At 46.9% G+C, this 16731-nt stretch overlaps 8 protein-coding genes across 8 annotated transcripts; 5 read left to right on the forward strand and 3 right to left on the reverse strand.

Annotated features, from left to right (window-relative positions):
* Positions 1-537: 537 nt before the first annotated feature.
* Positions 538-1020, forward strand: N7483_009323 (uncharacterized protein; the record flags this gene model as incomplete). Its single annotated transcript, XM_057092750.1, has 2 exons — positions 538-560; positions 624-1020. The coding sequence occupies 2 exons, from the start codon at positions 538-540 to the stop codon at positions 1018-1020; spliced, it is 420 nt and encodes a 139-aa protein (XP_056943924.1).
* Positions 1021-1451: 431 nt separating this feature from the next.
* N7483_009324 (WD40 repeat domain-containing peptidylprolyl isomerase) lies at positions 1452-3487 on the reverse strand (the record flags this gene model as incomplete). The annotated part of the gene is made up of 2 exons (XM_057092751.1): positions 1452-2905; positions 2968-3487. The coding sequence occupies 2 exons, from the start codon at positions 3485-3487 to the stop codon at positions 1452-1454; spliced, it is 1974 nt and encodes a 657-aa protein (XP_056943925.1).
* A 233-nt stretch (positions 3488-3720) lies between these two features.
* N7483_009325 (chaperonin-containing T-complex subunit CCT2) lies at positions 3721-5607 on the forward strand (the record flags this gene model as incomplete). The annotated part of the gene is made up of 4 exons (XM_057092752.1): positions 3721-3723; positions 3823-3980; positions 4094-5468; positions 5548-5607. The coding sequence occupies 4 exons, from the start codon at positions 3721-3723 to the stop codon at positions 5605-5607; spliced, it is 1596 nt and encodes a 531-aa protein (XP_056943926.1).
* Positions 5608-6616: 1009 nt separating this feature from the next.
* On the forward strand, positions 6617-8152 carry N7483_009326 (glycoside hydrolase family 76 protein; the record flags this gene model as incomplete). The annotated part of the gene is made up of 3 exons (XM_057092753.1): positions 6617-6707; positions 6795-7486; positions 7559-8152. 3 exons carry the CDS (start codon positions 6617-6619, stop codon positions 8150-8152), a joined length of 1377 nt encoding a protein of 458 aa, XP_056943927.1.
* A 578-nt stretch (positions 8153-8730) lies between these two features.
* Positions 8731-10359, forward strand: N7483_009327 (cytochrome P450; the record flags this gene model as incomplete). Its single annotated transcript, XM_057092754.1, has 2 exons — positions 8731-9033; positions 9088-10359. 2 exons carry the CDS (start codon positions 8731-8733, stop codon positions 10357-10359), a joined length of 1575 nt encoding a protein of 524 aa, XP_056943928.1.
* A 784-nt stretch (positions 10360-11143) lies between these two features.
* Positions 11144-12667, forward strand: N7483_009328 (aromatic ring-hydroxylating oxygenase subunit alpha; the record flags this gene model as incomplete). Its single annotated transcript, XM_057092755.1, has 3 exons — positions 11144-11165; positions 11496-12297; positions 12364-12667. 3 exons carry the CDS (start codon positions 11144-11146, stop codon positions 12665-12667), a joined length of 1128 nt encoding a protein of 375 aa, XP_056943929.1.
* A 433-nt stretch (positions 12668-13100) lies between these two features.
* N7483_009329 (uncharacterized protein) lies at positions 13101-14220 on the reverse strand (the record flags this gene model as incomplete). The annotated part of the gene is made up of 2 exons (XM_057092756.1): positions 13101-14099; positions 14161-14220. The coding sequence occupies 2 exons, from the start codon at positions 14218-14220 to the stop codon at positions 13101-13103; spliced, it is 1059 nt and encodes a 352-aa protein (XP_056943930.1).
* Positions 14221-14629: 409 nt separating this feature from the next.
* On the reverse strand, positions 14630-16202 carry N7483_009330 (uncharacterized protein; the record flags this gene model as incomplete). The annotated part of the gene is made up of 3 exons (XM_057092757.1): positions 14630-15547; positions 15614-15985; positions 16047-16202. 3 exons carry the CDS (start codon positions 16200-16202, stop codon positions 14630-14632), a joined length of 1446 nt encoding a protein of 481 aa, XP_056943931.1.
* Positions 16203-16731: the final 529 nt, after the last annotated feature.

The raw sequence follows: 16731 nt of genomic DNA on the forward strand, positions 1-16731 counted from the left end.
AGGAACATAGGTTAGAAGTCAACATTTGAAGTACAAAGCTGATTGTCTTGACAGGATAAAATAGGAACAATCTAGATCATACTCCATACTCATCTCCGAATCTCTGGATGATCGACACCATGTTAAGCTCCCTCGAATAGGAACCATGTCGATCCAAGTGGACCCCGCGTGTTTATGGAATAATGTATACATGGTACATGGTACATGTTAGCAGTGATCTGATGATCCCTTGCAGGAATTCAAAGTCCATTTTTAGTACGGAGTATTTCATGACTTGAAAATTATTTCGGAACTCCACATATTCCAAGAAGTTCAAAGGACTTAACACGTTCCAAGACTTTTAGCTAGTAAGCACTTGAGACATCCGCGGGATCCGACCACTGACCACTTTTACCCTCTTTTTCCCTCACCTGCAGTCGACCCGACAATCTCGGATTTCAAGTTTCCCCGGATAAATCCTATATTCGGATTTTGATCTGGTTTAATCCGAGCTTGCAGTTCTCAGTTTGTAACTTGCAACATCTCGGAGATACCAGAATGGCTGACGGTAAACAAAGCTGGTCAGTTTCAAAACCCCCCTCAACAGAACATGAAGAGAGAGACTAACCATTCGGCACTCACAGGTGGCAGGCTCATTATCGATGGGTGATCATGGTCATTGTTTTAGTGATCGGGTTCGGTTTAATCGCCGCTGTTGGAGTTTGGTTACGACGTCGCCATGACCTGAAGAAAGGTCGACTGCTTGGTCCTGGTCGAGTCTACGGAAATCCTCTCGTTAATAAAACACTACCACCACAAATACAATCCGCCTCTCTTTCGCAATCGCAATCGCAATCCGGTGTTCTACCTGTCTCTACTGTTCCAAGTCAACAATCACGCAGTATCCCAGCCTCAACGAGAAATAGTTCCCATTCGAATATCTCCAGTGTACCTGTACCGACTAGCAAACGATTACAAAAACCAAATACGGTCGCTGAAGTTGAGCATCAACCGGAGACAAGTCAAGTCTCTCAATCATAAAATTATGATATTGCTCTGTTGATTTTGTCTTTCTTTTTCTCTGGAGGGGGCATCTTGCTTTCATTCTTTGTCGTGTTTTTCACACATTCCCTCTCTTTTTTTTTTTGCCATTTCTGCGACTTACTTGCATTTATCCGGTGTTTTAAGGGGAAGCATTTCATTTGTGTCATTACTCGTTATCAACTTCCCAGGACTTGCATCATGGTGGGTATCTCTTTTTTTCTCTCTTTTTTTTCTTTGAAGTTTCACTAGTACTTGAGTTCAAGTTTTCAAGTTGGATAAATAACCAGATTTTGTTATGACATCCAGAATACGGAGTACATAGAGGGTCCAGTTGAATCCAAGTTCAAGTTTGGACTATCAGTGCTCATTATTTCATACTATTGATATACATATATGTACGGGTACCTAGGTACGGGTTCACTCCTCCCTTATGACACACTGATACTCACAATCTTGATATCCACGGTCGGCTTTTCTTTGAAAGTCGAGGTCTTCTCAATCTTGTGGATAACATCCAGTCCCTGGACAGCCCGACCAAATACCGTGTGCTTATTGTCCAACCACGGCGTCTTCTCGGTTGTGATGAAGAATTGACTGCCGTTGGTGTTGGGTCCAGCATTAGCCATAGAGAGTGTGTATGCTTTATCGTGACGCAGGCTGGAAAACTCGTCTGCGAATTCCCCACCCCAGATGGATTCACCTCCTGTGCCGTCGCCCTGTGGGTCGCCACCTTGAATCATAAACTTGGGAATCACACGGTGAAAGATCGTGTTGTTGTAGTATCCTTGTCGAGCGTGGGTGACAAAGTTCTCCACGGTGCGAGGTGCCGCCGATGGGAAAAGTCGGAGGTGGATATCACCCATAGTCGTGTGTAGAACAGCTGCAGTACCACTTTCATTGGCCTTGGTGACACTGGCCTCAGCACCGCCTGTAGCTTGGGTGGGCTTCTCGTTCTGCACATCTCGCGAGGATTTCGAGATATCGATGTCGTTGGTAAACATGTAGAAGCGCACCTTGGCGAATCCCGTGCTGACCAGGATCGCATCTCGCTCCTCGGCTTCCTGAAGCAATGGGTTACTGCTTGCAGCCATAGAAACCGTCACGACGCCTTTACGTTGAGGCTGGCCCTGGTAAAGAGCAATATTCAGGGATCGGAACGGTTCATCCCGACCATACACGCGTACAACACGGTTCGTGTAGGTATTGATGCACTTGATGCCATACAGAGATCCGTAAAGCAGAAAATGGCCAGACTCGTCAAAGGAAACATTGACCTGGTTGCGCATCGACTCATTCTCTAATTCTCGCTCGACTCCCAACCGTCGCCCAAATTCCACCTCATCCAACTGGTATGGGGCAGTTCCTGCTTGTTGCATCTCCATCAAAGTGGCTATTGACTCGTCATAGGTGCGGTACAGCTTTCCTGTGGCAAACTCAAAGACCCGGATTTGGCGATCCGGGAAAGAGACGGTCGCAAAGTGCTCCCCAGAGGGGGAAATGGTGATGGCCGTGGCAAATGACTTGGCCTTTTTGAATGCGAAGAGGTTGGTGGATGATTTGAGCTCAAACACATTGTCAGGCTTTTCGAAAGATCCATCACCCGCTCTCCAGTACTCTATCATGCCGGACTCATCGGCGGAAACCACGCAGTCATAGGCATCATTGAAGGCAATGGAGACCACGGGACTCCGATGAATCGACCGCACGGTATGCAGGGCCTGAGGATTCTCGCCTCGTCCATCGAAGATTTGAATGGTGTTGCTGGATTGATCTGTGACGGCGAGTAGTGGTAATGACGCTCCTCGGCGATGAACCCAGCAAACACACCGGGGTACGAAATCCAGTGTGTACATGGACAATAAATCTGGCTCCGTATTAGTACCTCGGTAAATAATTTAACTGCATGAGACATGCGTCTAGCTTGCAATGGAATGAGTAACCCACCGAAGGTAATCACATCGAATATCTTCACCGTCTTGTCTACTCCCGCTGTCGCAAAGCTGCGCCCGTCCGCACTAACACTCGTACTGGTGATCTCGCTCGGATGCGCACGAAATTCCTTAACGAACTCGATTCCCTCCGCCATCTTTTTCCAGAACTTCACAAATCCATCAACAGAGCTAGTAATGACGAAGTCGGTTACTGGGGTCACCGTCACGAAGGATAATTGCTCCTTGTGCATGAGGGATTTGGAATAACGTGGGGAAGCAGGCAGCGCCTTCACATAGACCTTCTCGAAAGGAAGCTTTCTGCGCTTTTTCTTCGGCGCAGCCTCCGAAGGGAGCGCTGGACCGAAATCATCGTCGGAGGAGGAATTGTCATCATCTGTACTTGCGCAGTTAGTGACCGTTAGGTGGAATTTGCGGAAGCTCGGAGGAGCTGCATACGGACCATTGTCTTCACCATCAACAGCAGAGTGTGGACGCTTGGTGGGAGGCACAGTCGTACCTTCGGAACCCGCCATCTTGAAACAACAACCAGAATTCGAGTAGAATATAGTGGTCAGTTAAAGAAGAAGACGATCAAGGAGCAAAGTAGTCGGAGAAAGCGGGCGGTGGGAGAAAGCAGAAGCTCGGGCCACCCAACTTTTCTCCTTTCCATTTCCCCCCCACTGTTGACGAAATCCATTGCTTTCTCTCTTCTCTTTTTAGTCGTCTGAATCGGTTTGAGTCAACTTTTTACTCTACACTGATCAATATGGTATGTGTCTGATTCCAGAGGCCCTAATTATTGGGTTTATGGTCGAGAAATGGCCGTGGTCCTCATCTATTCCCCTCAAACTGCTAACACAGTCTCCAGGCGTCATTCGGCAATCCCACACAGATCTTTGGCGACAATGTGATCGAGGAGAAGGGCGAGAACGCCCGTCTGTCGGCATTTGTTGGTGCCATTGCAGTTGGTGATCTTGTCAAGAGCACTTTGGGTCCCAAGGGAATGGATAAGATTCTACAGTCTGCGTACGTGGGGCAACAACCCAGTCCCAAAACCGCCAACGACCTACTTCTTGAGATATCTATGGGCGAGGGAGAGAGATATATACATTTGCTGACATGACACACTGGGACAACAGGTCAACCGGAGAAATCCTCGTGACGAATGACGGTGCTACGATCTTAAAATCCATTGCTCTCGATAACGCTGCGGCCAAGGTGTTGGTCAACATTTCCAAGGTTCAGGATGACGAAGTAGGCGATGGAACAACATCTGTCACCGTGCTGTCCGCCGAGTTGCTGCGTGAGGCAGAGAAGTTGGTCAACGCCAAGATTCACCCCCAGACCATCATCGAGGGATATCGGATAGCCAGCCGGGCTGCGCTGTCCGCTCTTGAGAACATTGCCATCGACCGAAGCACGGACCCCGAGGCTTTCCGCAAGGACCTTCACGATATCGCCCGTACTACTCTGAGCTCGAAGGTTCTGTCGCAGGACCGTGACCACTTTGCCCGATTGGCCTGTGAGGCCGTTCTACGTCTCAAGGGTTCCACGGACCTTAGCCACATCCAGATCATCAAGAAGGCCGGCGGCAAGTTGAACGATTCCTACTTGGATGAGGGTTTCATCCTGGACAAGAAGATTGGTGTCAACCAGCCTAAGCGTTTGGAGAATGCGAAGATCCTGGTTGCCAACACCGCCATGGATACAGACAAGGTCAAGATTTTCGGCGCTCGTGTCAAGGTCGAGTCGACCGGCAAGCTGGCCGACCTGGAGAAGGCTGAGCGCGAGAAGATGCGGGCTAAGGTGGAGCGGATCAAGTCTCACGGAATTAACTGCTTCGTTAACCGACAGCTCATCTACAACTGGCCCGAGCAGCTGTTCACGGAGGCTGGTATTATGTCCATTGAGCACGCCGACTTTGACGGTATTGAGCGTCTGGCTCTCGTCACTGGAGGTGAGATTGCGTCAACCTTCGACCACCCCGACCAGGTGAAGCTGGGTTCTTGTGATCTGATTGAGGAGGTCATCATTGGTGAAGATACCCTGATCAAGTTCTCTGGTGTGGCTGCTGGCAAGGCCTGTACTATTGTTCTGCGTGGTGCTACCGAGCAGCTTCTGGATGAAGCTGAGCGTTCTCTCCACGATGCCCTGGCTGTGTTGTCCCAGACCGTCAAGGACCCCCGTGTCACCCTTGGTGGTGGTTGCGCCGAGATGGTGATGTCCAAGGCTGTTGAGCAAGCTGCACAGAACACCACCGGCAAGAAGCAACTGGCCGTGGACGCGTTTGCCCATGCTCTCAAGCAGTTGCCCACCATTCTGGCCGACAATGCTGGTCTGGATTCCAGTGATCTGGTCACTCGTCTGCGACAAGCTATCAACAATGGCATGACCAGCTCTGGTCTGGATCTGCTGACCCCCGGTGGAGGCATTGCGGATATGCGCGAGCTTGGTGTAGTGGAGGCATACAAGTTGAAGAAGGCGGTAGTGTCATCTGCCTCTGAGGCTGCTGAGGTATGTGCATCTTCTAATATAGAAGCCCCCACTCATTCTGATAAGGTTCTTTACTCACATTCTTTCTTCCCCTTTTTAGCTTCTCCTGCGTGTGGACAACATTATCCGTGCCGCGCCTCGTCAACGGAACCGGATGTAAACATGAACGATGCGATGGGTGATGACACTTTTGTACCTTTCCAAAATTCTTCAATAGAAAAAAGCACCATTCCTGTGTTCTAGTGGGATTATGGTTTAAATTTATTATCTAAGTTTATACTTCTGGTCATGTCAGATCAAGGTGCTTTTCAAAGGGTGCCTTAATGCCTTGTTGCCTTGTTGCCCTGATTATTAGGCTACAAGACTAACCAATCTTGGATAGTGCGGGGTGTATTAGTCATTATCCTACTAAACCCCATTTGGTCAGTTTTGGACCCTGTTGATCACTGCTTAATCCTTTTGAGATCTCCTTTTCAACTTGCATAGATCATTTTCCATTTTAGCAGCTTATGCTCAAAGCTCAAATGTTCCGGATTGACCTTGATATCATATGGATGTATCCCATGATGTCCTTCATGCCAAGGAATTGGCAATAGACTATTGTCAATGGCCTAGTGTTCAGGTTCCGCCATCCCATGACAGGGTCCAATGTGGCTTTCTTTGGGTTCAAGTTATTTTTAGACAAATCCAGATCGTGACTATTTGAATCTTGGATCTCTCAAACTGAATTTCATGACTGGAAATCATATCATGTATTAATGTCTACTCCGGTCTTCAAGTCTGCCCAGGTGTACACCATACTTCGTACTACTAATACATTCTGCTATGTACAACCCTCAGGCTCAAAGTTTCAACCTCTTGACTCCCCGTTGTCTATACTAGATTATGGTCCATACATACCTTCAAAAGTGTCTTTACTGGCACAAGGGCCCAATTTACAATCTTATTTGATTTTTAGAGAATACCGATACTCTCCCCTATTCTAGAAACATAACTTTATTCGTCTTATTTTAACATTTGAACCTCGGGTCCCACCCAGGGGACTCTCACTCTTGGACTCCTGGGACCTGTCACCCCACAACTCTAGGCACTTTCCCCTGCTTCATCTTTCTCCTCCCCCACTTCTCAAAGATCATCATATTCCTTTCTCTCCCTTTCACTCGTTCAATATGATATTCTCTTCATGGGTTGTCACTTTGCTGAGTTGCACTCTGGCAGCCCAGGGTACTCTCGCGATCACCGTCAATATCGATGATCTAAGTCAGTGATCATCATCCCGGAGCCGCACCTTCTCCCTCACATGGTGTCGATCATTCATACACATGGACTAACAGCGGTGCATTTCAGGTTCCCTAAAATCAGCCGCCAAGACCGTCGCTTCGGATATGATTACTTACTACAATGACCGAGCCTCCAACAATATTCCAGGAAAGCTGGATGACACATGGTGGGAGGGTGGATCGATGTTCATGATTCTCATCCAATATTGGTTCTTGACTGGCGATACTCAGTTCAATAATGTGGTCCAAGATGGCATGTACTGGCAGAAAGGCGACGACAACTTCTTCCCATCCAATTACAGCCAATATCTCGGTAACGATGACCAGGTCTTTTGGGGTTTGGCCGCTATAACAGCCGCAGAACTCAACTACCCGGAGCGTACCGGTCAACCTTCTTGGCTTTCCTTGGCTCAAGGTGTCTTCAACACACAAGTTCCCCGTTGGGATACAAGTAGCTGTCATGGGGGTATGCGCTGGCAGATCTGGCCCTATCAGGCAGGCTACCAGACCAAAAATGCGATTTCCAATGGAGGACTCTTCCAGCTCTCGGCACGCCTTGCTCTTTATACTAACAACGACACGTATGCGACCTGGGCAGAGCGGATTTGGGATTGGAGTGCAACCACTCCACTTCTCCGAAAGACCTGGGTGATTGCTGACAGTACCAGTCCAGAAAGCCAATGCACAGACCATGGCGATTTTCAATGGACGTACAACTATGCAACTTACATCAGTGGTGCTGCCTACATGTACAACTACGTATGACGCCTTACTTGAATTGATATATAGTATTTTACTAACTTGAATATGGGCTGACTCCTTACTATATAGACCAAAGGGGACCAAAAATGGATGGAAGGAATCACCGGCTTGATCAAAACCTCGGATCAGTTCTATCCAACAGGCAAGACCTTCGATGACGCGGATGGTAAAATTCTCAGTGATATTACCTGTGAGCCGATTGGGAAATGCGATCGAAATCAGATCACGTTCAAGGCATACTTTTCCTCGTGGCTTGCATTCATGACAACAATTGTGCCTGACACATATGATCTCGTCATGCCGAAGCTGAAGACTTCAGCACAAGCCGCAGTCCAGACCTGCACTGGACTGAGTAGTGGCACCCGTTGCGGTATCAAATGGTACGCGCAGAGTTGGGACGGGACTGATGGATTGGAGCAGCAAATGGCGGTACTGGGGGTACTTAATGCGAATATGGTTCAATCCAAGGACCAGGCGCCATTTACTTCTGATACCGGTGGTACTTCTAAAGGCAATCCGAGCGCTGGCACAAACAGCTCTGACGATGATGTACCGCAGCTCAACACGGTCAACACTGGCGATCGAGCTGGTGCTGGCATTCTTACAGCTGTCTTCGTCACTGGGTGGGTTCTAGCTGTCACCTGGATGATCCGAGGAGGTTGAAATGCTTTTTTTCGCTGACATTTTCTTTTTTTCTTTGTCTATTCTAAGTCCGATTTATAGCTACCGGTATCTAATAAACCTCTTTTGCTACTCGGGTACTAGGACTTTTAGTATCGAAGACTTGAGATCAAAGACTTTTTATGGGATAAAAGTATGATAATCCACCTCTAGGGCTGCCATCCTGCAAGTTAAAACTTAATGACATAGCTATGAGTATAAAAGCTTCAATTTGCTTTTTGTGAATTATGAATCAGAGATCGCGTAACAGACGGGGTCTTACCCAATACTACTCCTAATATAAGCCCAATCATATCTGACCAATTTTCAACAATCGAACCAGCGAGCCGCCCTCGGGGCCGTGGACACAAGTTTTCTCCACTGACTAGGATCAACTATGATGTGTCGTCGCCTTCGTGGGTCCGTGTCTTGGGGGCCAAAAGATTCAAAAGTTGAGGCCATTCATCTTGATATTTCTCCTCGGCCTTCAATCATTACTTTATTCCACTTCTGCCCAGATCCAAAAACTGAAACCTGGTGCGTTGCTCTCAAGTGCTTCGTTCACATTCAGTGCTTCCAAGATGCATCCAGCAACATATCTCATTCTCGGCCTACTGATAGGCTTTTACTTTCTTAAACGGCGCAAGTCCACCTCGTCTTTGCCTCTCCCACCCGGACCCAAGCCACTGCCGATTATTGGCAATGTACACCAAGCTCCCAAGTCGCATGGCTGGCAGACGTACCGCGAATGGAGCGAGGAGTATGGCCCGATCGTGCATGTCAATATGCTTGGTCAGCCTGTTATTATTTTGTCGACCTCTAAAGTGGCCCACGAACTTCTAGCCATGCATGGACCCAACTTTTCAGATCGACCTCGTCTTTTCGTAAGTTTTCAAACTCCATCATTCTGGATATGCGAGGGCTAACCCTGACTACAGTTAGCTGAATTAGCTATGAAGGGTCTTAATATCCTCATGATGAACTATACAGAACAGTTCAAGGAGCATCAGAGGTTACAGGTCTCTGTATTAAATGCAACACCGGCAGCAGCGTATCTCCCGTTCCAGGCTCTAGAATCTCAACAATTGCTACTCGATCTCCTGGAGAATGCGGGCGGCAGTGGTATTGATGTTCAAGGGAACTTTCAACGCTCCACTGCTAGTATCATCCATACATTACTATATGGATTTCGTATCAAAGACTTCAACGACCCCATACTTCAGACCGTCGTTAAACTGAATGAGGAGTTTTCGGACTTTATTCAGGTTGGCGCACATATCGTGGATCAGTTCCCAGTACTCAACAACCTCCCTAGCTTTTTAGCTCCATGGAAAGCAAAGGCCGAAAATCACTTCGCGACTAAACGCAGTCTGCGCGACAAGAACTTCCAGCGTGGCATCGAGTCAAACTCATGGAACATTTCAAAGCATCTCAAGAAGACTGTCGAAAAAGATAATCTCACAATGCCCTTGGACGAGCTAGCATTTGAACTGGGCGTTATGATCGACGCTGCACTAGACGGTACTTCAGATAGCCTGATCTGGTTTATAGTGGCTTGTATTACACAAGACAACGGCTTTATTGCCAAAGCACGCGAAGAACTCGATGTGCATGTTGGGCGCGACCGACTTCCAGTTCCAGATGACAAGCCCAACCTGCCGTACATCACCGCTATTGTCGAGGAACTATTCCGCTGGCGACCGGCTGGACCCGAAGGTGTTCCTCATATGAACAGAGAAGAAGTCAGCTACAATGGATACACTATTCCCAAGGGATCAGTGGTTATACCCAACATTTGGACAATCTCCCGAGAAGAAGCTGTATTCGGCCCAAGCCCAGATGAATTTATCCCAGATCGCTGGATGGGCAAAGATGGGAAAACACTGCAACCTTTCCCTGCTGCAGCATTTGGCTATGGAAGACGGACATGTCCAGGGCGCCATTTTGCTCGCAATGTGATCTGGATCGTCATCGCCCGACTTGTGTGGGCATTTGATATCAAGGCGGGCTTGTCTGAGACAGGCGAACCTACTGTAGTTGATCCCATTGCATGCACATATGGCATGGTTATGAGGGCTTTGCCATTCAAGGCTTCTTTCAACCCTCGTGGACCTTGGGTTCGTGAGATTATCACTCGAGATGGTGACACATACAGTAAGGATATTGGAGCTATGCTTGACCAAATTGGAGGGGAGTTTACTAAGATGTAGCGAGACTTCTTCTTGTTTTACTTTACTTAAGTTACACATACATCTCGCTCCTTCAAGTTGTACAGCTGGTATATCAACGGAACAGACTCCCACTGACCTAAAATCCCGAGTCGGCACCTGGGCATGTCTTCATTTCTGTCGAAGAACCCCAGATGAAGGAACCACGGTACTAGTGGATATCAATGCCTAATCTACCGGTAGACCCACCACAATCGAATTCCGCCGCTCAAAGTGAGTGGGAAATCAACCGTTTCAGGAATCCAAAGCCGTGAATTCCGCCGGTCCCCAGATTCTAGTTTATACCACCGTATTCCTTATCAGGCTCTGCGTAGCATGAATAACTCTGAGATCCCTCGACTGGGCATTTAAATTTATCCGTTGGGTCTGCAATTAGGCATCTTGATTTCCGTGTTTCGCCTCCTTTTCTGGCAATCTCGGGGGTATACGGTACATTCTGGTACATGTGACTTCAAAGAATTTCCAACCAAACTAACTAAAAATGCAAGACTAGATAAACCATTAGAAATTGTATTTGATAGGGATTTATTCAAATTCTTGCTAGCTTTGGAATGAGCGAGGTTCAACTTGAAGTCTTGAAGGCTCTAATGAGAGGAGGAATCGAGATATAGAGCCATGTATGTGAGAGCTCAGAGTAGTAAGAGTACCACGGTCTTAATTATCCTGGGAGTACACACAACTCTATCAAGGACTAGAGAATCACTCAGACACCAGAAGTATATGTGTTCAATATTCCATTGGGTCTATAACATTTGAAAGATGTACAATGGGTTTGGCCGCTGATCTCGGTAAGCCGACCCGCTTATCGGGGGATTATATTACTAGATTGGAAAAGAGGCGGTTCACCTGATCGGATAAGTCAACAAAGGTTGGTAGCATGAAGAGAGCTATAAAGAATAATATAAGATCGAGGAGATATTACTTTGATTGATCTATTCATTGTGTCAATATTCCTTTCAAGGTTATCAGTCTACTCCATCAGAACTTGAAACCCTCAACAATCCTAGATATCTCCATTTCAATCTTAAATCTACTATCTTTCAACTAAGTTGCTGGTACAATTTAGCTTGAACCTCTATCATGACATCCTCCATGTTACACTATTTTGGCTTCGGCAGCAAACCCCCCCTCGTCCGATGAGCAACTCAAGGATACACCAGTTCGTGCATTGCCTGCATCATGGTATACATCTCCAGAGATGTATGAACTCGAGCGCCGCGCCATCTTTTCACGCAGGTGGCTTCTTATGACGCATAGCTCTCGAGTGAAGGAAACCGGGGACTGGCTACGCTATGACATCGCAGGATTCAACTTCATCATCACTCGCGACCGACAGGGAGAGATCAACGCATTCCATAATGTATGCAGACATCGTGCATACCCAGTAGTTGAGAAGGAGGAATGCTCTGGAAATGCAAAGATCCTTTCTTGTCGGTACCATGGCTGGTCGTATGGACTGAATGGCAAGCTTGCAAAGGCCCCCGGCTACAAGGACTTGAACCAATTCGACAAAGATCAGAATGGGCTGTTCAAGATCCATGTGAAGGTCGATGTCAACGGGTTTATCTGGGTAAATCTGGATGCCAATGAGGTACCAGAAGTTCCATGGGAAGAGCACTTCCGAGACGTTGATAAGCAAGAGCGATACAAGGCCTATAATTTCGATGATTATGATCTTGACCATACCTACGAACTTGATGGTCATTACAACTGGAAAATCCTCGCCGATAACTTCAACGAATGCTATCATTGCCCGACAACACACCCTGATATTCCTGAGTTTCTGAACCTCGACTCTTTCGACAGTGACCTCAAGGATGGACACATCCAGCATCATTGTGTCTCTACGCCAGAACAAATCGCAAAGGGTCTTTACACAGCCAGTACCTACTACTTTCCAATGACTGCTATGGTTGTCTCGTATGTCCCCCCCCTAATATCATCGTTCTTGACTTGAAAAGTATCTAATGTTTCAATCTCCAACAGACCCCATTTCATCATGATCCAAAAGTTCCTCCCCAACAGCGCGAGAAGCTCCAAGATGGCCTACGAGATATATAAGAACAAGAACTCCTCTGATGAAGAATTCCATCTGATCAGCGATATGTATGAGCGGGTCATGAGAGAAGACAAGGTTCTTTGCGACAAAGCACAGAGAAACCTCGACCGTAACGTTTTCATCAGTGGGCAACTGCATCCTAAATTCGAGAAGGCCCCCCCTCTTCTTCCAGACTACCGCCCGAGAAGTCGTAGTCGAACATTTCGAACGAGAGAAATGCGAGGGACATGAGGTATGGCCGGCAAAACAGAAGGTTCCAGGTAACTCCCAAGTGAGTGATAAGGACGAGGCATTCTGTGCAGGTTTGAGCTGCGGGGTTCAAAAGGAAGTCTTGGCATGGTGATATGGTGATGATGATTCGGAGTGTGAGATTGATGACCTGGAGTGCGAACGACATATGCGAATAAACATTCAATGAGACAAATTGAACAAATTGGAAGATTTGATATTTCAATTCTGAATATTTCCATAACTAAACTTGGGTGCCCAAAGATCATAATGGGTTGCAGAAAGCTTGGAAGAGAGATAATAAATGGACATGCTTCAAATGTAATGACGAATATATGCAAGATGCGGTGGACTTTTCTCGTCAGCATATCGAGATAGCCTCATGCTGGCAGCTATGTACGTAATATAGATTTTTGACAATAGTGAAGACACTAGATCATGCCTTGCGAATATCTTCCAAGTATGCCGTGACTCTCTGAACCAAGATCTGTCTTGGTATAGCTTGATCCGGGTCACTTAATTGATGCGACGCATTAGGGATGACCAGACTGCGCGAATCCCAAAACTTTTTCCCGTCCACATTGACCGCTGCCTCCCATCGCTTGAGAAGGGCGCCTTTGTTCACCGATGGTGGGACCGATTGGTCGCGACCGGAATATAACACCAAGAGTTTCTCCTTAAGCAAACCTCTTGCTCCGATCATGCCAAAGGTCTGGGCTAGTCGCTCATCACTTAAATCCGAGCTGAACAGATCATCTTCTTCGGGATTTTCCGGGCTGTCGGGACTCGTCAAGCTTAAGAACCGGCGACTGCTCACGGGCGCGGAAGTAGGATATCCAATGCGACCGGTGACTGAGAGTGGTACCAGGGTATCTACGGAGTTCTCGTCATCGTAAGTGTTGTCTCGAGCATTCTGCACCGCTTTTTCGTATATATCACGCATCTCGGCTGGTGTATTTCGGTCGGTGCCTTGTTTAACAACAAGGAGAATCCCTTCACGATCGGAGACTGGCGATTGCATAATTGTACCGTCAACAGGAGGACGGGTGATGGGATCCCAATCACGATCGAGGACCGGGTGCGCCGGTCGCGGATTTGGGCAACTGATGTAGTGCATTACATCTTGGCTGCCGGTTGAAGAGCCCATTATGACAACCTTTCCAGGTCCATAATGAGGTTCCTTGTACTCTCGAATATAATTGACACAATGTGTAATCTCATCAATGTCCTGACCTAATCGGCCCATGCCCCAGCCCCCGTAAGAGCAACTCAGAACCAAGTTGAACAGTGTCCATTGGGTTCCTTCAAGAGCTTGTGCAATATCCTGGAGATAATCCACAGTACCGAGACCGTCGCCTAATCCGCCAACAAAGAGGAGTGTGTGAGGTTTAGAGGGGGAGCCGCGGGTATGCTCGAATGCGACCAAGCTCGATGTCTGCATGGAATGGATTGTGTCAGGGAGTTAAATTGAAGGAATTGAAGCAGGTATCACATACAATATGGTGGAGAATACCCGGTTGGCCGCGAGCCAAGGAACTAGTTGATTTGATTTGCATGATGTGGTAGTTGTTCTTGGAAGAAGTTGAAGTTGAAGTTGAAGCTCTCGCGACGGGAGTACGTAAGATCAGATAAGCCTATTTCCAAAATTGGATACGATAATACTGATACCGGAGAGATACGGAGTGCAGTTACAGGGCATAATTACACCTGGGCACTGTTTTATCACATTTTAACTCATCCATTTTACCCGATCTATTATTGTAAGCATATTTGAAGATGAAAAGAAGGTCTATGTATTCTGTTGCGTTCAAATTCAAGTTCCACTTCGTCTCAATCTTGGGCTCATCAATAGAATTAAGATATACTAATTAAGCTCGGCAGGGGTACATCTCAAATGCCGAGGCTGTCATTCCGAATCATTCCCCACTGCACCACTGGCAGTTTACATAGTATCAAGGGGAAGCTCTATTCCTCGATTTTGTATCCATTCTCAGCGAGATACTCCTCCAAAAGTCTATCCTCCTCAGCCAAATCAAGCTTGCTACTCTCAGGTAACAGACAGTATGCGAGAATACCAACAATGGCAACCGCACCAGCGAGATAGAACGTCGAACTATTTCCATAAGCATCTTCCAATGGCGTGAAACACTGGGTTCCGACCGCGGCACCCGTTCTTCCAAAAGCAGTTGCTACAGCGAATCCCATACCCCGGACTGCGGTGGGGAAACTTTCAGAAGAAATCAATCCAATGGTAGCGCCTGGACCCAGGTGTCCGAACGCCTGCAACAATCCATAGAGAACAACAAAGGCAGCGATGTTCTTGGAGAGTTTGGAGTAGGTTCCTCCGATTACGAATCCGAGAATAGCACAGCCTGCGAATCCAACCATACCAGTCTTTCGTCGACCAATTGAGTTCGTCAACCAAGCACCAATGAGAACACCGGGAACTGGTAGAACAGACAAGATGACTTGCCAGATAGCTGTGTGACGAATGTTGCTATCCTTGACAAGGGATGAGATGATAGAACCCGACATGATGCTATTAGGGAAGTTGATGAAGTCGTAAAGGAAGTAAGCCAGCGAGGTTGTGAGCATTGGCCACCAATAACGACGAACAAGCAAGAGATAGAGTCGAGGTGAGCGACGCTTGTTCTTCAGATTGGATTGGTGGAATAATGTCGAGTCCGTCATAAAGAAGCGAAGCGCCACGATACCCAATGGGAGGATTGTCGCGATGGAGTATATGGCATGAAAAGTGATTGTCAGGTTATTATCACTGGCAATAAGACAAATCAAGTAAATGATTTGTAGAATTGGGCCTGCAAGGGTAGCCATGAGAGTAGTGAAAGAGACGAACATCGGACCACGATATTTGCTCATCAACTAAAAGATTCAGATGTCAGCCAATGTTCTGGGGCTCTATCCCAGCGTCTTTCAATAATTACTCACAGCCTCAGACTCTTCAATTCCAGCTGCTCCACTTGGAGGATACTCTCCTCCTACTCCGAATCCAGAAATTCCACGCGCAATGACAAAATACCATAACATGTTCTGAGAAGAATGAACTGAGAGAGCGACTGTCGCCATCAGAGTACCAATCACCACGAAGGATGCAGTGACCAAAAGACCACTTTTTCTAGAGTACATATCAGAGGTGTATCCGAATACCAGAACTCCCAGAATGGCTCCGACGATTAAAGAATTGCTGATGCGAGTTTTCATCGCGGATGAGAATGCCTCAGAGCCAAGCAGTCCCTTGAATATGACATTTGTAGGGTTCGAGATATTGTTTTGAAGTCCATCACTGAAATTGGCCATATACTGTACAGGATTAGTATTTTAATTCGAACTGGAAACTTGGAAGTTGAATGGTTAAACATACACAACTGAACAAAGTGATATTGCTTTGACTTTTAGTAGGACGGTATTCATCTTGCGATCCCTTTTCAGTAGCTGTGTTCACGACGGCCTTGTCATCTTGATGTTTTTCAGGCCATGCTTCCACATTGGAATCATTGGTGGATCTAGCGTGTTCCATGTTGAAGTTGCTTCAACTTCAAATTTGAATATTCACGAGAACTTAAATGTTTCTGTGCGAGTCCTTCACTCTATAATCATTCTAACCTGGTTGGGCCTCAACAGGATGATTTCAAGGTTGTTCCACTTTTTTCTCATTCTCGGCTCGGGTCCATTCGGTCTGTACTCCATTACGAAGTACGATATTCGGCGAAAATTTTACTTATCTCTCCCGACCCACGGCCGATCCCGTTGATTCTGCGGAGAATCTAAAGACGGGAGACTCCAGCCTAAATTCAACTTGAATGCAAGTTTGGAACTTATTTAGTGCAGTGAATGTGTGTTTAATTCGCTAATCACCATATGTGACGGGTCCTATTAGGTAAATGGTCAGTATTTCGGCATTGGATTCGGAGAAATCCCGTATGCAGGTCTTACATGCAGATACCCATGGCTTTCGGTATTGGTCAAGCCATTCCAAGCATATCGGGATCAGGACGAGAATGGAGTACCCATATCGTTCAAAGTAACCACACTCTAAAGGTTGAAGC

The sequence above is a fragment of the Penicillium malachiteum genome, assembly GCF_028827825.1.
Source record: "Penicillium malachiteum strain IBT 17515 chromosome Unknown utg000004l:1.0-4883003.0:1.0-4884900.0, whole genome shotgun sequence".
NCBI lineage: Eukaryota > Fungi > Ascomycota > Eurotiomycetes > Eurotiales > Aspergillaceae > Penicillium > Penicillium malachiteum.